This window comes from Myxocyprinus asiaticus, chromosome 8, assembly GCF_019703515.2.
Source record: "Myxocyprinus asiaticus isolate MX2 ecotype Aquarium Trade chromosome 8, UBuf_Myxa_2, whole genome shotgun sequence".
NCBI lineage: Eukaryota > Metazoa > Chordata > Actinopteri > Cypriniformes > Catostomidae > Myxocyprinus > Myxocyprinus asiaticus.
The window spans coordinates 53,614,444-53,633,437 of NC_059351.1; the positions used below are offsets into that span (position 1 = coordinate 53,614,444).

At 42.0% G+C, this 18,994-nt stretch overlaps 1 protein-coding gene across 1 annotated transcript in view; it reads right to left on the reverse strand.

Annotated features, from left to right (window-relative positions):
• LOC127444633 (uncharacterized) overlaps positions 1-18,678 on the reverse strand; it is a 67,520-nt gene extending 48,842 nt beyond the window's left edge. Inside the window, exons 1-5 of the mRNA XM_051704118.1 lie at positions 18,518-18,678; positions 12,590-12,666; positions 11,521-11,681; positions 11,050-11,165; positions 5,718-5,774 (exon numbers count right to left, since the gene is read on the reverse strand). Of these exons, the coding sequence (XP_051560078.1) occupies positions 5,718-5,774; positions 11,050-11,165; positions 11,521-11,681; positions 12,590-12,666; positions 18,518-18,632 (526 nt within the window). The 5' untranslated portion in view covers positions 18,633-18,678. The remainder of the gene's footprint in view (positions 1-5,717; positions 5,775-11,049; positions 11,166-11,520; positions 11,682-12,589; positions 12,667-18,517) is intronic.
• Positions 18,679-18,994: the final 316 nt, after the last annotated feature.

An 18,994-nucleotide genomic window follows, 5' to 3' on the forward strand; every position in this document is an offset into this window, starting at 1 on the left:
ACTGGCGTCCTGTTGCTCTGACCCCCATCATCAGCAAATGTTTTGAGAGACTAATCAGAGATTACATCTGCTCTGTATTGCCACTCAATCTTGACCCGCTGAAGTTTGCTTACCGCAACAACCGCTCCATTGATGATGCCATTGCATCTACAATACACACTGCTCTCTCCCACCTGGAAAAAAAGAACACTTATGTGAGAATGCTGTTTGTAGACTACAGCTCAGCATTCAACACCATAGTGCCCTCCAAGCTAGATGAGAAACTCCGGGCTCTGGGCTTAAACAGCTCGCTGTGCAGCTGGATCCTGGACTTCCTGTCAAGTAGATGCCAGGTGGTTAGAATAGGCAGCAACATCTCCTCATCACTAACCCTCAACACTGGAGCCCCGCAGGGCTGTTTTCTCAGCCCACTACTGTATTCCTTGTACACACATGACTGTGTGGCAACACATAGCTCCAATGCCATCATTAAGTTTGCTGATGACACGACGGTGGTAGGTCTGATCACTGACAATGATGAAACAGCCTACAGAGAGGAGGTGCACACTCTGACACACTGGTGTCAGGAGCACAACCTCTCCCTCAACATCAGTAAGACAAAGGAGCTTGTGGTGGACTTCAGAAGAAAAGACAGAGAACACAGTCCCATCACCATCAATGGAGCACCGGTGGAGAGAGTCAGCAGCTTCAAGTTCCTGGGTGTCCACATCACTGAGGAACTCACATGGTCCGTCCACACTGAAGTCGTTGTGAAGAAGGCTCATCAGCGCCTCTTCTTCCTGAGACGGCTGAGGAAGTTTGGAATGAACCGCCACATCCTCACACGGTTCTACACCTGCACTGTGGAGAGCATCCTGACTGGCTGTATCTCCGCCTGGTACGGCAATAGCACCGCCCACAACCGCAAAGCACTGCAAAGGGTGGTGCGAACTGCCAAACACATCATCGGAGGTGAGCTTCCCTCCCTCCAGGAAATATATACAAGGCGGTGTGTGAAAAAAGCTCGGAGGATCATCAGAGACTCCAGCCACCCGAGCCATGGGCTGTTCTCACTGCTACCATCAGGTAGGCGGTATCGCAGCATCAGCACCCGCACCAGCCGACTCCATGATAGCTTCTTCCCCCAAGCAATCAGACTTCTGAACTCTTGATCTCTCATGATCAATATACATCAGCACTGCACTTTATTACTCTTACTCTTATATCTCACACCGGACTGTCATAAATTATATTATTATTATTATATTATGTCTCTCTTAACAACTGACTATCAACCGACAGCCTGAATGTCAATACAGTACAATACTGTACATTCTATATATATATATATATACTTTTATATATATTTTAATTTTTTTTTTTTATTGAATAATGTGTATCTATATAGTAAAAAAAACAAAAAAACAAAACAAAAACAAAGCATATTGTATACTGTACAGTGTATGTTATTATTTGTATATTGTTGAGTGTAATTATGTGTATAACAGATGTTTAAATTGTGTTGTGTTAATTTGATGTTATTGTAAATTGGTATATGTCTCATCACTGTCACGACTGCTATGTTGATTGGAACTGCACCCAAGAATTTCACACACCATTGCACTTGTGTATATGGCTGTGTGACAATAAAGTGATTTGATTTGAAGTTGCTTGAAGTCCAGTGTTAAGTTTCCACAGTCTGTGATGATTTGGGGTGCAATGTCATCTGCTGGTGTTGGTCCATTGTGTTTTTTGAAAACCAAAGTCACTGCACCCGTTTACCAAGAAATTTTGGAGCACTTCATGCTTCCTTCTGCTGACCAGCTTTTTAAAGATGCTGATTTCATTTTCCAGCAGGATTTGGCACCTGCCCACACTGCCAAAAGCACCAAAAGTTGGTTAAATGACCATGGTGTTGGTGTGCTTGACTGGCCAGCAAACTCACCAGACCTGAACCCCATAGAGAATCTATGGGGTATTGGCAAGAGGAAAATGAGAAACAAGAGACCAAAAAATGCAGATGAGCTGAAGGCCACTGTCAAAGAAACCTGGGCTTCCATACCACCTCAGCAGTGCCACAAACTGATCACCTCCATGCCACGCCGAATTGAGGCAGTAATTAAAGCAAAAGGAGCCCCTACCAAGTATTGAGTACATATACAGTAAATGAACATACTTTCCAGAAGGCCAACAATTCACTAAAAATGTTTTTTTTATTGGTCTTATGATGTATTCTAATTTTTTGAGATAGTGAATTGGTGGGTTTTTGTTAAATGTGAGCCAAAATCATCACAATTAAAAGAACCAAAGACTTAAACTACTTCAGTCTGTGTGCATTGAATTTATTTAATACACGAGTTTCACAATTTGAGTTGAATTACTGAAATAAATGAACTTTTCCACGACATTCTAATTTATTGAGATGCACCTGTATATATATATATATAGAATGTACAGTATTGTACTGTATTGACATTCAGGCTGTCGGTTGATAGTCAGTTGTTAAGAGAGACATAATATAATAATAATAATATAATTTATGACAGTCCGGTGTGAGATATAAGAGTAAGGGTAATAAAGTGCAGTGCTGATGTATTTTAATCATGAGAGATCAAGAGTTCAGAAGTCTGATTGCTTGGGGGAAGAAGCTATCATGGAGTCGGCTGGTGCGGGTCCTGATGCTGCGATACCGCCTACCTGATGGTAGCAGTGAGAACAGCCCATGGCTCGGGTGGCTGGAGTCTCTGATGATCCTTCGAGCTTTTTCACACACCGCCTTGTATATATTTCCTGGAGGGAGGGAAGCTCACCTCCGATGATGTGTTTGGCAGTTCGCACCACCCTTTGCAGTGCTTTGCGGTTGTGGGCGGTGCTATTGCCGTACCAGGCGGAGATACAGCCAGTCAGGATGCTCTCCACAGTGCAGGTGTAGAACCGTGTGAGGATGTGGCGGTTCATTCCAAACTTCCTCAGCCGTCTCAGGAAGAAGAGGCGCTGATGAGCCTTCTTCACAACGACTTCAGTGTGGACGGACCATGTGAGTTCCTCAGTGATGTGGACACCCAGGAACTTGAAGCTGCTGACTCTCTCCACCGGTGCTCCATTGATGGTGATGGGACTGTGTTCTCTGTCTTTTCTTCTGAAGTCCACCACAAGCTCCTTTGTCTTACTGACATTGAGGGAGAGGTTGTGCTCCTGACACCAGTGTGTCAGAGTGTGCACCTCCTCTCTGTAGGCTGTTTCATCATTGTCAGTGATCAGACCTACCACCGTCGTGTCATCAGCAAACTTAATGATGGCATTGGAGCTATGTGTTGCCACACAGTCATGTGTGTACAAGGAATACAGTAGTGGGCTGAGAACACAGCCCTGCGGGGCTCCAGTGTTGAGGGTCAGTGATGAGGAGATGTTGCTGCCTATTCTAACCACCTGGCGTCTGCTTGACAGGAAGTCCAGGATCCAGCTGCACAGCGAGCTGTTTAAGCCCAGAGCCCGGAGTTTCTCATCTAGCTTGGAGGGCACTATGGTGTTGAATGCTGAGCTGTAGTCTACAAACAGCATTCTCACATAAGTGTTCTTTTTTTCCAGGTGGGAGAGATCAGTGTGTATTGTAGATGCAATGGCATCATCAGTGGAGTGGTTGTTGCGGTAAGCAAACTGCAGCGGGTCAAGAGAGAGTGGCAATACAGAGCAGATGTAATCTCTGATTAGTCTCTCAAAGCATTTGCTGATGATGGGGGTCAGAGCAACAGGACGCCAGTCATTTAAACAAGTTATTTTTGATTATTTTGGAACAGGCACAATGGTGGATGTTTTAAAGCATGTGGGGACTACAGACAAAGAGAGGGAAAGGTTGAAAATGTCCGTAAAAACACCAGCCAGCTGGTTCGCGCACGCTCTGATGATGCGACCCGGAATACCGTCTGGGCCCGCGGCTTTGCGGATATTCACCCTTCGGAAGGATCGGGTTACATCCGCTACAGTGACGGAGCGTGAACTAACCTCTGTAGCTTCAGCCGCGAGAGCTCTCTCCACGAGGGCGGTGTTATTTCCCTCAAAACGAGCATAAAAAGAATTTAGCTCATCCGGTAGAGAGGCAGCAGTGTTCATAGCGGAGTTTTTATTCCCTTTAAAGTCCGTGATGATGTTAATTCCCTGCCACATGCTTCTAGAGTTGGTGGTGTTAAACTGTCCTTCAATCTTACTCCTGTACTCGCGTTTTGTGGTTTTCGGAGGGCATAACTGGCTTGTTTATGCTCCTCCACTTTCCCGGAATTAAAAGCGGAGGTCCGCACATTAAGTGCCGCGTGAACATCACTATTGATCCAAGGTTTCTGATTCGGATAGATCCGTATTGTTCTGGTCGGAACGACGTCCTCTACGCACGTTCTGATGAAACTCCGGAACATCTCCCAGTCCGTGTGATCAAAACAGTCTTGTAGCGTAGAATCTGATTGGTCCGACCAGCACTGGATCGTTCTGAGGGTGGGTGCTTCCTGTTTCAATTTCTGCCTGTAAGCGGGCAGAAGCGGAATGGAAGAGTGGTCCAATTTGCCAAATGGTGGGTGGGGGAGGGATTTGTAGCCATCCCGGAACGGAGAGTAGCAATGGTCCAAAACCCGGTCCCCTCGTGTGTTGAAACTAATGTGCTGGTGATATTTTGGTGCGACTGATTTTAAACTGGCTTTATTAAAGTCCCCGGTCACAATGAATGCAGCCTCAGGGTGCGTGGTTTCCTGCTCACTTATTCTCCCATACAATTCCTTGAGTGCCCGGTCTGTGTCGGCTTGTGGGGGGATGTACACAGCAGTGATAATGACCGCTGTGAATTCCCTCGGTAGCCAGAATGGTCGACACAGAAGCATAAGAAATTCCAGATCAGGAGAGCAGAAAGACTTGATAGAATGTACGTTCCTCTGATCACATCATGATTTGTTAATCATAAAACATACACCACCTCCTCTAGTTTTACCTGAGAGGTCTTTCGCTCTGTCCGCTTGGTGCACGGAGAACCTCGCGGGTTCAATGGCTGGAATCTCCGCAGACATCCAAGTTTCTGTAAGGCAGATAATGCAGCAGTCCCTTGTATCTCGTTGGAAAGAGATCCGCGCTTTCAGCTCGCAGAGCTTGTTGTCCAAAGACTGAACATTTGCCAGTAGAATAGTGGGTAGCGGGGGTCGATTTGCGCGGCGTCTTACTCTGATGAGAACGCCGGCTCTGTTTCCCCTTTTCCTCCTGCGTTTCCGTGGCCGTGCTGCCCAGACAAAGGGCTCCGCTGGTGTGTTTGTAAACAGCGGGTCGGCATTGAGGAATGTGAAGTCCGGTTTACGGTGTGAGATTGCTGAACCAATGTCCAAAAGTGTTTGTCTGTCGTAGACAATAAGGCAGACAACATCCAAGACAAAAAACATAAGAATTGTGAACAAAACAAACAAAACATTACTATGTTGTGTCGGAGCTCGCAACGCAGCAGCCATACTCGGCGCCATCTTGAGTCCAGATCTGTACATTACCCACAAGCCATTTTTCTCATGAACAATTAAACTACCTTCAGGACTCCCATAGTGCAATAATGTATAAATATCTCATGTACAAATGTAAATTCACTCATATTTAATTCAATAACTGTACATACCCATACCTTGCACATATATTACCACTTGCACATGTACATATGCCATTCTATGCTATATGTCCTATTTTTTTTATTTTGTTAAGTAAGAAAGTCAGGCACTTACCAGGCAGGGCTTTAGGGATGAACATGCCATCAAACAAATGAGAGAATGGACCATGACCTTAAATGGAAGTAAATTAACATGCATCTATTATACAGGACAGATGATGAAAGTTTAGATGTGTTAATTTGTGTGTTAACAGAATTTTTTTTTTAAATACAATAAAAAAAAAGAAAATGAAAGACTTTTGGGGAAAGGGGAAAGATATCCTGTGGAGCTGGTGAACTTCAGAACATGTTTAAGTTGAACCTTGTTCTGACATTTAATGCATAACATGTAAAACTAATAGAAAATAATCTAAAGTATTTCTGAATACAGAGAAATACACACATTTAAATTCTGCAGAACTGTATTCATGTCTGATTGTGTGATGTGTCAGGCTGCGCTCAGTGATCTTGTTGATCTTGCAATGTTGTAATTTCTACATATAAAATCTGTTTAATTAAAAATATTAATCCCTTCCTTCCATCCAATAACCACTTCTCTTCACTTGATGTTAATGATGCTACAAACACACTTTTCTCTACTTTGATAGTGTCTGACCTCTGACCTCCAGGCCAGCACGTGTCACACCCTCACTGTCGGAGACACTTTGTGACCACTGCACTGAGCTCAGGGCTGCGGAGAGGAAGTGGCGCAAGTCAAAAGACCCTGCTGACCTGAGAAAGTATAAATCTCCCCCACTTTCATCTTTCTCTTCTAGTGTTTCTGCTGCCAAGGTTGCCTATTACCAGAATAAGATCAGTAACTCTGCAGATTCAAGGAACTGTTTTCAACTTTCTCTTAATCCTATCCTGCCCACCATTTCTCTGTCAGCTGATGACTTTGCCATTTTTTCACTGACAAGATGGCGACCATCAGCAGCCAGTTCTCTACACCACATACCCACAACTGCTCTCTTCCCACATCACGTCCTCTGTTCTCCTCTTTCCGAGACTGAGATCTCCAAAGTTATTCTTTCCAACCATCCTACCACTTATCCCCTTAACCCTATCCCATCCAATCTACTACAAGCTGCCTCTTCATCGGTCTTATCCACACGCACACACATCATCAACACATATCTTACAACTGGAAACTTTTCTGACACATTGCTCAAAAAAACCCAACACTTAACCCCACAGTAGTTAATAACTACAGACCGGTCTCTCTCCTAACTTTCTTGGCAAAAACTCATGAGAGGATTTTATTTAACCATTTGTCTGCTTTTCTTTCACTGAACAACCTTCTCAACAGACATCAGTCTGGCTTAAAAAAAATGACACTCTACTGAAACTGCCCTCCTGTCAGTAATGACCCCACTGTCTCAGTTCATATTTCAGCCTGCTTTTCAGATATCTCAGCATGGATGAAGGAACGCCACCTTCAGCTCAACCTTGCTAATACAGAACTTCTGGTGATCTCTGCCAATCCATCTGCTGACCACAATCTCTCTATTCATCTTGGTTCAATAATATTAACACCAACCAGGACAGCTCAGAACCTAGGAGTGGTAGTAGATGACCAGCTTAATTTCACTAGCTACTTGTAGCTGCCCGCATCAAATTCAAGGCTTTTACTCTGGCCTTCAGGACAATCAATGGAACAGCACCCGCTTACTTCAACTCACTCCTCCATGTCTACAGTATATCTCAACTCTCTATCTCTGCAGTCAATGAACAAGCGGATATTGTTGGCTTTTGTAAGACGAATTGCTTATGTTACTCATTTTGTATGTTGCTTACAAAAATAAATGTAATAAATTAATAAATATAAATGTAATCAAATGATCAATTATCATTCAATACAATTATTATTATTATAAAGTGTTAAAATACTAAATTATTGCCCCTGGTTCGACTTGGTGCTCTCGTAAGATTAGAGTGGTATCACCTCTGCTTTTAAAGTTAGATTACTATCTTGAGCAGCTTCCTCCCTGTGACTTGTTGATATGACATCAACTGAGTTTTAAATAACAGAACAATCAAGGACAGTGTTAAAACTCAGTAAATCATATACGTAAAAAGGGGCCTTGGATATTGAAGTTCCCTATCTGTCACTCACTCAACGTTATGTCGATGTAGTGACACTAGGGTTCACTCTTGGGAGCCCCAAACACTTCTGTTTTTTTTTAAAAAGGCCAATGAGAATTGGCGAGTGGAATTTGCATGCCACTCCCCCGGACATACGGGTATAAAAGGAGCTGGTATGCAACCACTCATTCAGATTTTCTCTTTGGAGCAGAGCGGTTGTATTCAGTGCACTGAATTCAATTCCCTCCAAAGACGCACCTCAATACTGCTGGATTTACGCCGCATTTCAGCGGCTTCTCCCCCTCTGCACCCGTGGAGTGCAGAGAACACCCCTGGATGCTTCGGCAGAGCGAAAATAAGAGAGTATATTCTAAAAGAGTATATTTTCATTCACAAAAAGAGCAGCACACACACGGAACATCTTTTTAAAGATGACTTTCCATTTGTGTGTTATTCCTGGTTGCAGTCATTATCTCTCCGCTTCTGACGGCCACGATCACTGTCTTACGTGTCTGGGCATTGCCCACACAGAGACAGCGTTCCTGGATGAGTCATGTACTCATTGCGAGAACATGACCATGGCAACGTTGCTGTCACGGCTTGCTTTCGTAAGAATAGTGGTCTACTTATTCAGGGACGGGGCACCATCTGGCACCCGTGACCAGACCTCTGGAATCGCCACGTCTGGCCCCTGGATGGGACGTGGAAGACTTAAGTGGCCTACCACCCATGGTGGTAGACACATTCACTCAGGCTAGGACTCCCTCTAAGAGGCGCCTGTATGCCTTGAAGTGGCGTCTGTTCGCTAAGTGGTGTTCTTCCCGACGTGAAGACCCCCAGATATGCGCAGTTGGATCGGTGCTTTCCTTCCTGCAGGAGAGGCTGGAGGCCCTCCACCTTGAAGGTGTATGTAGCCACTATTTCGGCTCATCACGATGCAGTAGATGGTAAGTACTTGGGGAAGCACGACTTGATCATCAGGTTACTGAGAGGCGCTAGGAGGTTGAATCCCTCCAGACCGTGCCTCATCCTCTCGTGGGACCTCTCTGTAGTCCTTCAGGGTCTACAGGGAGCTCCCTTTGAGCCCTTGGAGTCAGCTGAGCTTAAGGCACTCTTTTTGAAGACTGCCCTCCTGACTGCGCTCACTTCCATCAAAAGGGTAGGGGACCTGCAGGCATTCTCTGTCAACGAATCGTGCCTGGAGTTCAGTCCGGGTTACTCTCGCGTGGTCCTATGTGCCCAAATTTCCCATGACCCCTTTTAGGGATCAGGTGGTGAACCTGCAAGCACTGCCCCAGGAGGAGGCAGACCCAGCCTTGGCGTTGCTGTGTCCGGTGTGAGCTTTACGCCTCTATTTGGATCAAACGCAGTGCCTTAGAAGCTCCGAGCTGCTCTTTGCCTGCTTTGGTGGACAGCGGAAAGTAAGCGCTGTCTCCAAACAGAGGATCGCCCACTGGGTCATTGACACCATTACGATGGCATATCAGGCACTGGACATGCCACCCCCTGCGGGGTTACGAGCCCACTCTACCAGGAGAGTGGCGGCCTCCTGGGACCTGGCCCGAGGTGCCTCTTTGGCAGGCTGGGCAACACCCAACACCTTTGCAAGGTTCTGCAATCTCCGTGTTGAGCCGGTCTCATTCCGTGTATTGGCAGGCACGAGCAGGTAAGTTCCGGGACAGCTGGCTGGGTGTACCACTTGCGCATAGCACCTTTTCCCTCCCTTGAGGTGAAGACGTGCGCTCTTGACTCTCAGTCGTGTTCACAGACTGTGATCCCTGGATGACTTTCCTCCTTAGTCCTCTGGCAGTTGAGTTTGCAGAGAAACTCGCTGACCAGCCCAGTACGTGCGCTAATGAGCCCCTGTACTGAGGTAGGTGCTCCACATGTGCTGGTTCCCCAAAGGTGACCCCATGTGATATTTTCTGCAAAATCGTTTACCTGTTGGCAATCTGCGTCTTCCTTGGGCAGAGGCCCCTCTGCCCCCGGTCGCCATGCTCTGTAGAAAATCCTCCCCCTTCAGATAGGACCTACCATGGGACCTCTCCACATGACATACTTCCGACAAGACTCGGTAAGACCATGTGATATATTCCACTAAAAATCCCCCCCCCCTTTTTGGGTGGGGTGTGGTCTCTGTGGTGTCTTCCCCTTGGGAGGGACACCCCCTGACGCAGACACTTATGGCTACCAGTCAGTTAACAAATTCCACTCTTTTTGGGGAGAAATGAGAGGGAAAGAGGGCAGTCGACTTGTTCCTGATGGACCGTTCGACACTCATAAGAGCATTGGGGGAGGTTACGTGATGGCCTGGTGTGCTGGCTACGAGGCACACAGCGATCTGCCCATCACACACCACCAGTTCACGTAACACAGTTCAGATAGTTGTGGCGTTTTGTATAAGGACCCCTAGTGTCACTACATCGACACAACGTCAAGTGAGTGGCAGATAGGGAACGTCCTGGTTACTTTCGTAACCTCCGTTCCCTGATGGAGGGAACGAGACTTTGTGTCCCTCTTGCCAAAATGCTGAACTACCCACTGAAATGGCCGGGACCTGGTCTCGGCTCCTAAGCACAAAACCTGAATGAGTGGTTATATACCAGCTCCTCTTATACCCGTATGTCCGGGGGAGTGGCATGCAAATTCCACTCGCCAACTCTCATTGGCATTTTTTCAAAAAAGCAGAGGTGTTTGGGGCTCCCAAGAGTGACACCTAGTGTCACTACATCGACACAACGTCTCGTTCCCTCCATCAGGGAACGGAGGATTCGAAAGTAACCAGGACGTTTCTTTGTTTGAATAGCTCTTTTGGATTTTGGTTATTGCCTCTTTTAAAATAAGTCCCTTCATGTGGGTCCAAAGCCTGTGTTTCAGTCCCCGTTTACACCTGACATTAAGATGCATCTCAGGTGATCCGATCACACAGGGCCAAAATGGGATTTATATTCAGCCCTGGAATTTCATGTCCTTCGCTATAATAAGGAACGCAATTTTGATCCCTTAAATACCAGATGATACGACGGTCGGCAACTGTTATGCGACACATGATGAAAGTTTATTCATCAACATGTGGACCTGTCATCCCAATTTTTGACCGGCCCACCAGGAATTCCCACAATCCTCCCGATTAGCCACTCTGGCCCTGCGATCACACATGGTCAGGCGAGACTAGGGCTTGGTATTAACAAAGGTTTCCCGATTCGATTCCGATTCACAAGCTATCGATTCTGTTTGGTTCAATTCGATATCGATTCTTACAGGTATATTTGGCTGACACATTAAATAAATGTGCATACAGTTTGGTTGTTTGTGGCACTCACCTAAATCATGGCACAGAGCAGCAGTTTGGACACACAGGCTGTCTCGATTGGTGATATTGAGCTCTGGCTGTTTCTCTTGTAGACTTTTAACCAGACATCCTGCTAAATATGCCACCCTTCAGTACACAAACAACACCTCGGTTTACTTCAAGGAAAAAAACAAGCCTTAATTTATTGATTGACGCTTGTTTGTATCATTAATGAATAAAAGTTGGGAAATATTTTACCATGATCTACTGTTAATTTGGCAAGTAATCCACTGGATAAAATTGGAATGTTTGCAAGTAGCATTCTGTGATTCATTCTTGTCTCGAGGAGAGACTGGTTGCACAGGTTAATTTACAAAGTGAGGTGGTAGAAATTCTTCTTTTTTTTTTTTTTTTTTTTTACTGCTCTATTTAAAATATGCAGAAGCTTTTGATTTGGGAAAAAATCAAACTAGTCAAAAAATACTTTATACTTTATATTTACCCAAGTGAGTGTTCGAAGCGAGTGTGAGTGGCACCAGGGAAAACCAGATATTTTGTTCCCAGTTGTTTGATCTGACGGAGTCTCTGAAATTGAGGAGTATCAATGATCTTCACCAGCAGAGGATGCAGCTCAATATGACCATGAATGGGGTCGTTGAAAATCTGCAGGACACAAAAGGAAAACTTAGTTCATAAATGTTTGTCATAATAGGTTTTGATTGTTGTATGAGATTTTATAAATGGATAAAAGGATATCTATCTTCTAGTGAAAATGCAATTAGAGATATCTAGAATTATGTCTTTTACTAGTTGAAATGCCATATATCAAGAATGGGCATTGCCATGAGTAATGACGTAATTTTCGATTTCAAGAATTAATGTTTTTACTAAAGTAAATATAGTTACTGACATGAAACAAAGCGTTTTCACTAGTAGTAATTTCATTCCTGGAGTTACCATTTGAATTAGTTACAGTTTCATGATTGATATCTATAATTCACATCCTGCTCGTGAATAAATGTTGTACAGGCTTGCGATAGCTCATTGTGAAATTGTAAATATGCGGTTACAGATATATAAAAAAAAAGTTTTTTAAAGATGAAATGCCACTTTTGATATATATAATTTCTTTTAGTAATGACATGTTTTTATCAAGAATTTACGTCATTACCTGTGTATATGTAATTACTGATATAAAAATGACTAAAAATGTAATTGTTTGTCTCTAATAAACATCCTGCACATGATTTAATGTCCAAAAGACTTGAAATTCATGTCCTCTATGCCAGGGGTTTTCAACTTTTCAGGACATGTGCCCCCTCCTTTTGTCTAATATGCTGATAATAAAAAACCTGCAACCGCATTACACCTATATTTCAAATACAAACAGTAAATGAACATGCAACAAACACCATTACAAAATACTATATTAATAGTAAAATATTCTTTAAATATGGGTTCTTCTGACTTCAGTGGACAAAACATAAACTACAATACTTAACCTCTGGTTCACTTTACCCTGCTCTCCCCTAAATTCTTATTCTAAGTCTTACTTCTAATAATGAGCTTACCTTCTTTTCTTCTGGAAGGTTCAAGGAATATTTCTCTGTGAGGTTTAGCAGATCTCCTCTGATCTTCATTCTTTTCTCTATGATAAAAGCATACAATTTTAAAAAAGAAATGAGTTGTTTTGGCTTCACAACAAAAGTTAATACAACTTATATTCTTATTTAACAACTCAAAAGTCAACAGGATTGAGTGACTGGTATTTGTATTATATTGCTGGTCTTTATTAGGGGCCAAGCCCCGAAGAGGCTGTAGCACCTATTGTATCCGTTAGTTATCTGCTTATTATTATTCTTATTATTAATTTTCTTTTGTGTGTATCTTTTGAACCGTTTGTCCAAGAAACACCTTTTTCCATCTGATTACTCTCCTCCTGATGATTCAAATGGACCCCTTATATTTAAAACTCCGCCTATTACAGTGGTCGCCATCTTGGATTAATATGATTATTGTTTTTCCGCAAAAATTCCTTGAAATTTCAACTGATTTGCCCAAACTGTGGCTCAAAATAATCTCCAGACTGAGCAGCACAGAGTAAACAATACTGAATTTTGTTTTTCGCCTTTGTTGAGAAGTTACATTAACACAAAGTTGACGAGGCTGTATCTTGGAAACGCTTTGACCTATCGAAACAAAACTTTGTATGCTTCATCTGGACCATGATCTGAGAGTACATGCAAAGTTTGGAGAATTTCAACAATACTAATTTTTCCCATATCAGCCATAATATCTCTCTGAAGTATTTTATTTTATTAAAAAGTGATATATCTTTTGAATAAAATGCCTGATTTCAAAGAAAATTGGTATGCATCATCAACATCATGTCCCAAGGATACCTGCAGGCATTGCCACCTATAGTTCAAAAGATAAGACATACTTGTGTGCTGACTCTATAAAATTGGGAAGTTTTTCAGTTAATATTGGTGAATTGTTCATCCTACACTCCTTATACCTGTGGGATCCATTCTTGGTTCCATCCTGTTTTCATAGTAAATGTTTCTATAGGGCCTATTTTAAAGAAAGCATGGTGTTTCTTTTCATTGTTATGCAGACGATACTCAAATATATCTGCCTTTGAAAAGAAAAATAATACTCTAGAGACACTACTAGCTTGCCTAGAGGATTTAAAAACTTGGATGGCCCTAAACTTTTTAAATCTCAATGAAAATACTACTGAGATTTTTGTGTTTGTTTCCCCTGATGTTGTTGTCTCTTTGAATTGAATCTTTTAGCCTAGGCCCTCTAGCTCCGCATAGATCTCTTAGGTCATCTGATCAGATTATTTTGGCGGTCCTTAGGTCTAGACTCAAGCTAAAGGGTTGACCACACTTTTGCAGTAGTGGCCCGAAGCTTTGGAACAGTTTAGCCTTGCACATAAGAACAGTTCCAACACTGTTAATCTTTTAAATATCAGGCCTTTAGTTAAACCGTGAGTTGTAAAGTCTGTTGTTTTGTTTTTTGTTTATTGATACATTTATACTTTATGCTTTTTAAGTGTTTTTTTTTTTTTTTTTTCTTTTTTTTTTTGCATTCCTTGCATTGTTTTGAACGTTTCAATGTGCAACACTAACTCTCTCAGTCGGCATTAAGGGAAATATAGACCCTACACATAAACTGATTTTAATGTAATTGTTTTATACATTATGATATTGAAAATAACTTTTTGATCTTTTCATTTCTGTAATCATGTCACCCTTTTATTTATTTTTTTAAAATCAGATTCATGTAGTATTTACATTATCATAGATAAGTGATGTATTTTAAAACTTGTCAATCACAAACACCTATAAAATACCTATATTTTTTATTCTTTCTGGCAAACAGCCATAAAAGGGAATGTAAATAACGGTATGTGTTCTACATTTTTAAATTGCAGCATAGAGTTTTTATTATAAAGGGGCATAGCTTTCGCAACTCAGTACTCAATACTCACGAGTACTTTTAAATGAGCTACTCTTTTACTCCTACTTGAGTAATTTTTAGGACAGGTACTTTTACTCTACTCAAACTACATTATTTTAAGAAGTAACAGTACTTTTACTTGAGTATTATTTTTCAGTACTCTTTCCACCCCTGGCTATGATAGATACACTATATTGCCAGAAGTATTCACTCACCCATCCAAATAATTGAATTCAGGTGTTCCAATCACTTCCATGGCCACAGGTGTATAAAATGAAGCACCTAGGCATGCAGACTGCTTCTACAAACATTTGTGAAAGAATGGGCCGCTCTCAGGAGCTCAATGAATTCCAGCGTGGTACTGTGATAGGATGCCACCTGTACAACAAGTCCAGTCGTGAAATTTCCTCGCTACTAAATATTCCACAGTCAACTGTCAGTGGTATTATAACAAAGTGGAAGCAATTGGGAATGACAGCAACTCAGCCACGAAGTGGTAGGCCACGTAAAATGACAGAGCGGGGTCAGCGGATGCTGAGGCGCATAGTGAGCAGAGGTCGCCAACTTTTTGCAGAGTCAATCGCTACAGACCTCCAAAGTTCATGTGGCCTTCAGATTAGCTGAAGAACAGTGCGTAGAGAGCTTCATGGAATGGGTTTCCATGGCCGAGCAGCTGCATCCAAGCCATACATCACCAAGTGCAATGCAAAGCGTCGGATGCAGTGGTGTAAAGCACGCCGCCACTGGACTCTAGAGCAGTGGAGACGCGTTCTCTGGAGTGACTAATCACGCTTCTCCATCTGGCAATCTGATGGACGAGTCTGGGTTTGGCGGTTGCCAGGAGAACGGTACTTGTCTGACTGCATTGTGCCAACTGTGAAGTTTGGTGGAGGAGGGATTATGGTGTGGGGTTGTTTTTCAGGAGCTGGGCTTGGCCCTTTAGTTCCAGTGAAAGGAACTCTGAATGCTTCAGCATACCAAGAGATTTTGGACAATTCCATGCTCCCAACTTTGTGGGAACAGTTTGGGGATGGCCCCTTCCTGTTCCAACATGACTGCACACCAGTGCACAAAGCAAGGTCCATAAAGACATGGATGAGCGAGTTTGGTGTGGAAGAACTTGACTGGCCTGCACAGAGTCCTGACCTCAATCCGATAGAGCACCTTTGGGATGAATTAGAGCGAAGACTGCGAGCCAGGCCTTCTCGTCCAACATCAGTGTCTGACCTCACAAATGCGCTTCTGGAGAATGGTCAAAAATTCCCATAAACACACTCCTAAACCTTGTGGAAAGCCTTCCCAGAAGAGTTGAAGCTGTTATAGCTGCAAAGGGTGGGCCGACATCATATTAAACCCTATGGATTAAGAATGGGATGTCACTTAAGTTCATATGCATCTAAAGGCAGATGAGCGAATACTTTTGGCAATATAGTGTATTTAGGAAATGGTATTTGTGAAGTTAGCAGTACTGAGTGAGGAAGTAAACAGCTTTGCCTTGTCATATGTAGATGAGATTCTGTAGCATCAATGACAGTCGTACGAGTGCTGTTTATATGTAATGTAGTAGAAATATAGTTGTAGTAGTGCAAAAATATTTCACAAATAAATACATTAACATTTAACCTTTGGCAAAATAATGATATTCCTTTGGATACCATTCATCCTATTGTCTTGTACCCAGCTCATGCTACCACTAAACTTCTCAAAGCATTATGATGAGAAACTTCAACAGCCTGGAAAAGAGAGGCTTTTTGCTGAACTTAGGAGGAAGTACTGGATTTTGAGAGGATGAGAGGCAGGACGAAAACACCAACATGCATATGTGTTAAGTGCCAGCAATCTTGGGCAAAGCCTATTATCCCTCAAATGGCTGATATTCCCCTGCATGCTTGCATATACAGTATGTAAACCACCTTTCTTTTCCACAGGTATGGACTGTTTTGGTCCCTTCAATGTTAAGATTGGTAGATGAGTGGAGAAGAGATGGGGGATTCTTTTCAAATGTTTAACCACAAAGAGCGTGCATCTGGATTTGCTCCATACCCTCAGCTCTGATTCATTCTCAATGTCTCTTATACGTTTTACTTCCCGCAGAGGTACTCCTTTTGAACTGCTATCTGATCAGGGAACAAATTTCAAAAGTGGTGCTAAGGAAATACATCAAGCCTAATAGACCTTAATACCTGAATTGCAAACAGTGTTGGCAAACCAACAAATCTCCTACAAGTTCATTCCACCTTCTGTACCCCATTTTGGAGGATCATGTGAACGGGAGGTCCAATCCATTAAGGTAGCTTTAGAGAAAACATTGGGAACTCAATCTGTCTCTGAGGAAGTATTGCAGACAGTCTTAATTTAGATTGAAGAAATCCTTAATTCAAGACCTTTAGGATATGTTTCCTCAGATGTGGCAGACCCTGATCCAATTACCCCAAATCTTTTGCTGATGGGAAGGCATGATGCTTCTCTACCTCTGGTGTTTTTCTCTGATACAGAACTTCTCAGTCATAGGCAGTGGAGATAAAACCATATTCTTGCTGACCACTTTTGGGCCCATTTCATTAATCATTATCTCCCTCTGTTGCAGTCTAGACAAAAATGGTGCAATGAAAACCCTAACCTCTCCCTTGACACTGTTGTTATGATTCCTGATCCCCAGCTTCCTCATTCTACCTGGCCTATAGGTAAGGTCACTGCGATTCACCCTAGTAAGGATGGTTGAGTAAGGATTGCTGAGGTTCAAGTGAAGGACAAAATGTACATCAGACCTGTAGCATGTCTTGTTCCTGTTCCTGTTTATGCTGATCCCCTTTAAGCCGTGTTTTTTTTTTTTTTTTTTGGGATATGGACAATTTAAACTTGGCAAATTTTTGATATAAATTTGGGGGCAGCTGTATTAAAGATTATTATTTCCTTTAATTTTTGTCATTGCTTACAGTTATTTTCCATTTTTACAGGAAAACAAAAAAAAAATTCTTATCAAGAATACGATTTTTGCTCTAATTATCAAAGGTCTTACTAGAAAAAAAGAAATTATGGTCCAACGTGAATTTTCTTGATTAAAAAAAATATGATCGTGCCTGGTAACGTGCATATAAAATGGCTAGAAATAGCATTTTAGCTTAGCGTAAAGCTGACAATTTACACAAGGTTTATTTCTATTTCTTCTGCTCCAAACTTACTTCAAAATTACTTCTCTGTCTGCTCGAATGAATGTAACACATCTAAATATTAAATGAAACAAATGACAATAAAATGCAAAGTAATCTCTTCAGTAATCAATACTTTTTGAATGTAACTGTATTCTAATTACTAATGATTTAAATTGTAACTATAGTGGAATACAGTTACTTATATTTTGTATTTTAAATGCGTATTCCCATTACATGTATTTCGTTACTCCCCAACCCTGCTAATATGCTCTAAATTCATTTGCTCATTAGTTAGTTTCTTTCCAATTAGCTGCTTATTGATTTGTATACGCCCTCTGATTAACCATTTACTGCAGCATTGTGCAAATGGGTCCTGATTTATAAATGCCTGCATTGATGGAGCTGTCTGATGTTTGTAGTGTGTGTTCATGAGAAATAAAGCACACATTATGTACTCCCTCCTCATCTGCTTTGCTCAGCCTGCTTTAATGGACTAATAAAATAGTCAAATGGAATTGCATTACTGGAATTTGTGTTCTTACAGACACCCCTGTTGGACTCAAGCCAGAGATTTCCTCATTAATCCATACTCCCTTACAACAATTTTTAAACAATTATAATGTTTGTTCCAATAATTTAGTCATTTTGGATTTAAAAGACAAATCTCTATTCTGGATTACATTCTATCATAACTTAGAAATGTTTTTCTCTGTTAATTATTAATGATATAAGAATGCTAATGTTCTATAAATATTCCCACACATTATCCCCATTTCTGTTGTAATGGATCTAGTGACGAGTCAAAAACAACAAAACTTTATCAAATGAAAATCATTTTCTAAAAACAATTTCAGAAGATAGAAAACGTTCTTCCCTTACCGTCAATTTGATCAAAAAACCCTCTTAATTTTTGAACAAGTTCATCAAATGTTTCATTTGTTGTCTCGTCATGAGTCCGTTTCTTTTGTGTGGAGACGGTTCTGGATTCAGACATTTTTCTTCTTCTTTTTTTTAAGGATCTGTAGTTGTCTTTTTTGTCTGCAGTAAACTGATGATGGCAATGAAGATGTGTAGAACAGCTTTTAGCTTTTATAGATCCACAGACTCAACCCATGAGATTACAGTATCAGGAAGTGACACGCCTCCCATATTGTGATGCAGCAATTTTTGCTCTGCTGCCTACTGCTTCTACTTTTTCTTCACCCATATATCTGTATTCTGCATCTTTCTGTCATTTTATCTTCCCTTAAACCCACAAATCAGACCACTGGTTTAATCACTCAAGTCTCTCTGTCAATGGGTAATAAACTGAGGTTTGTATATACAAGGCGGTGTGTGAAAAAAGCTCAGAGGATC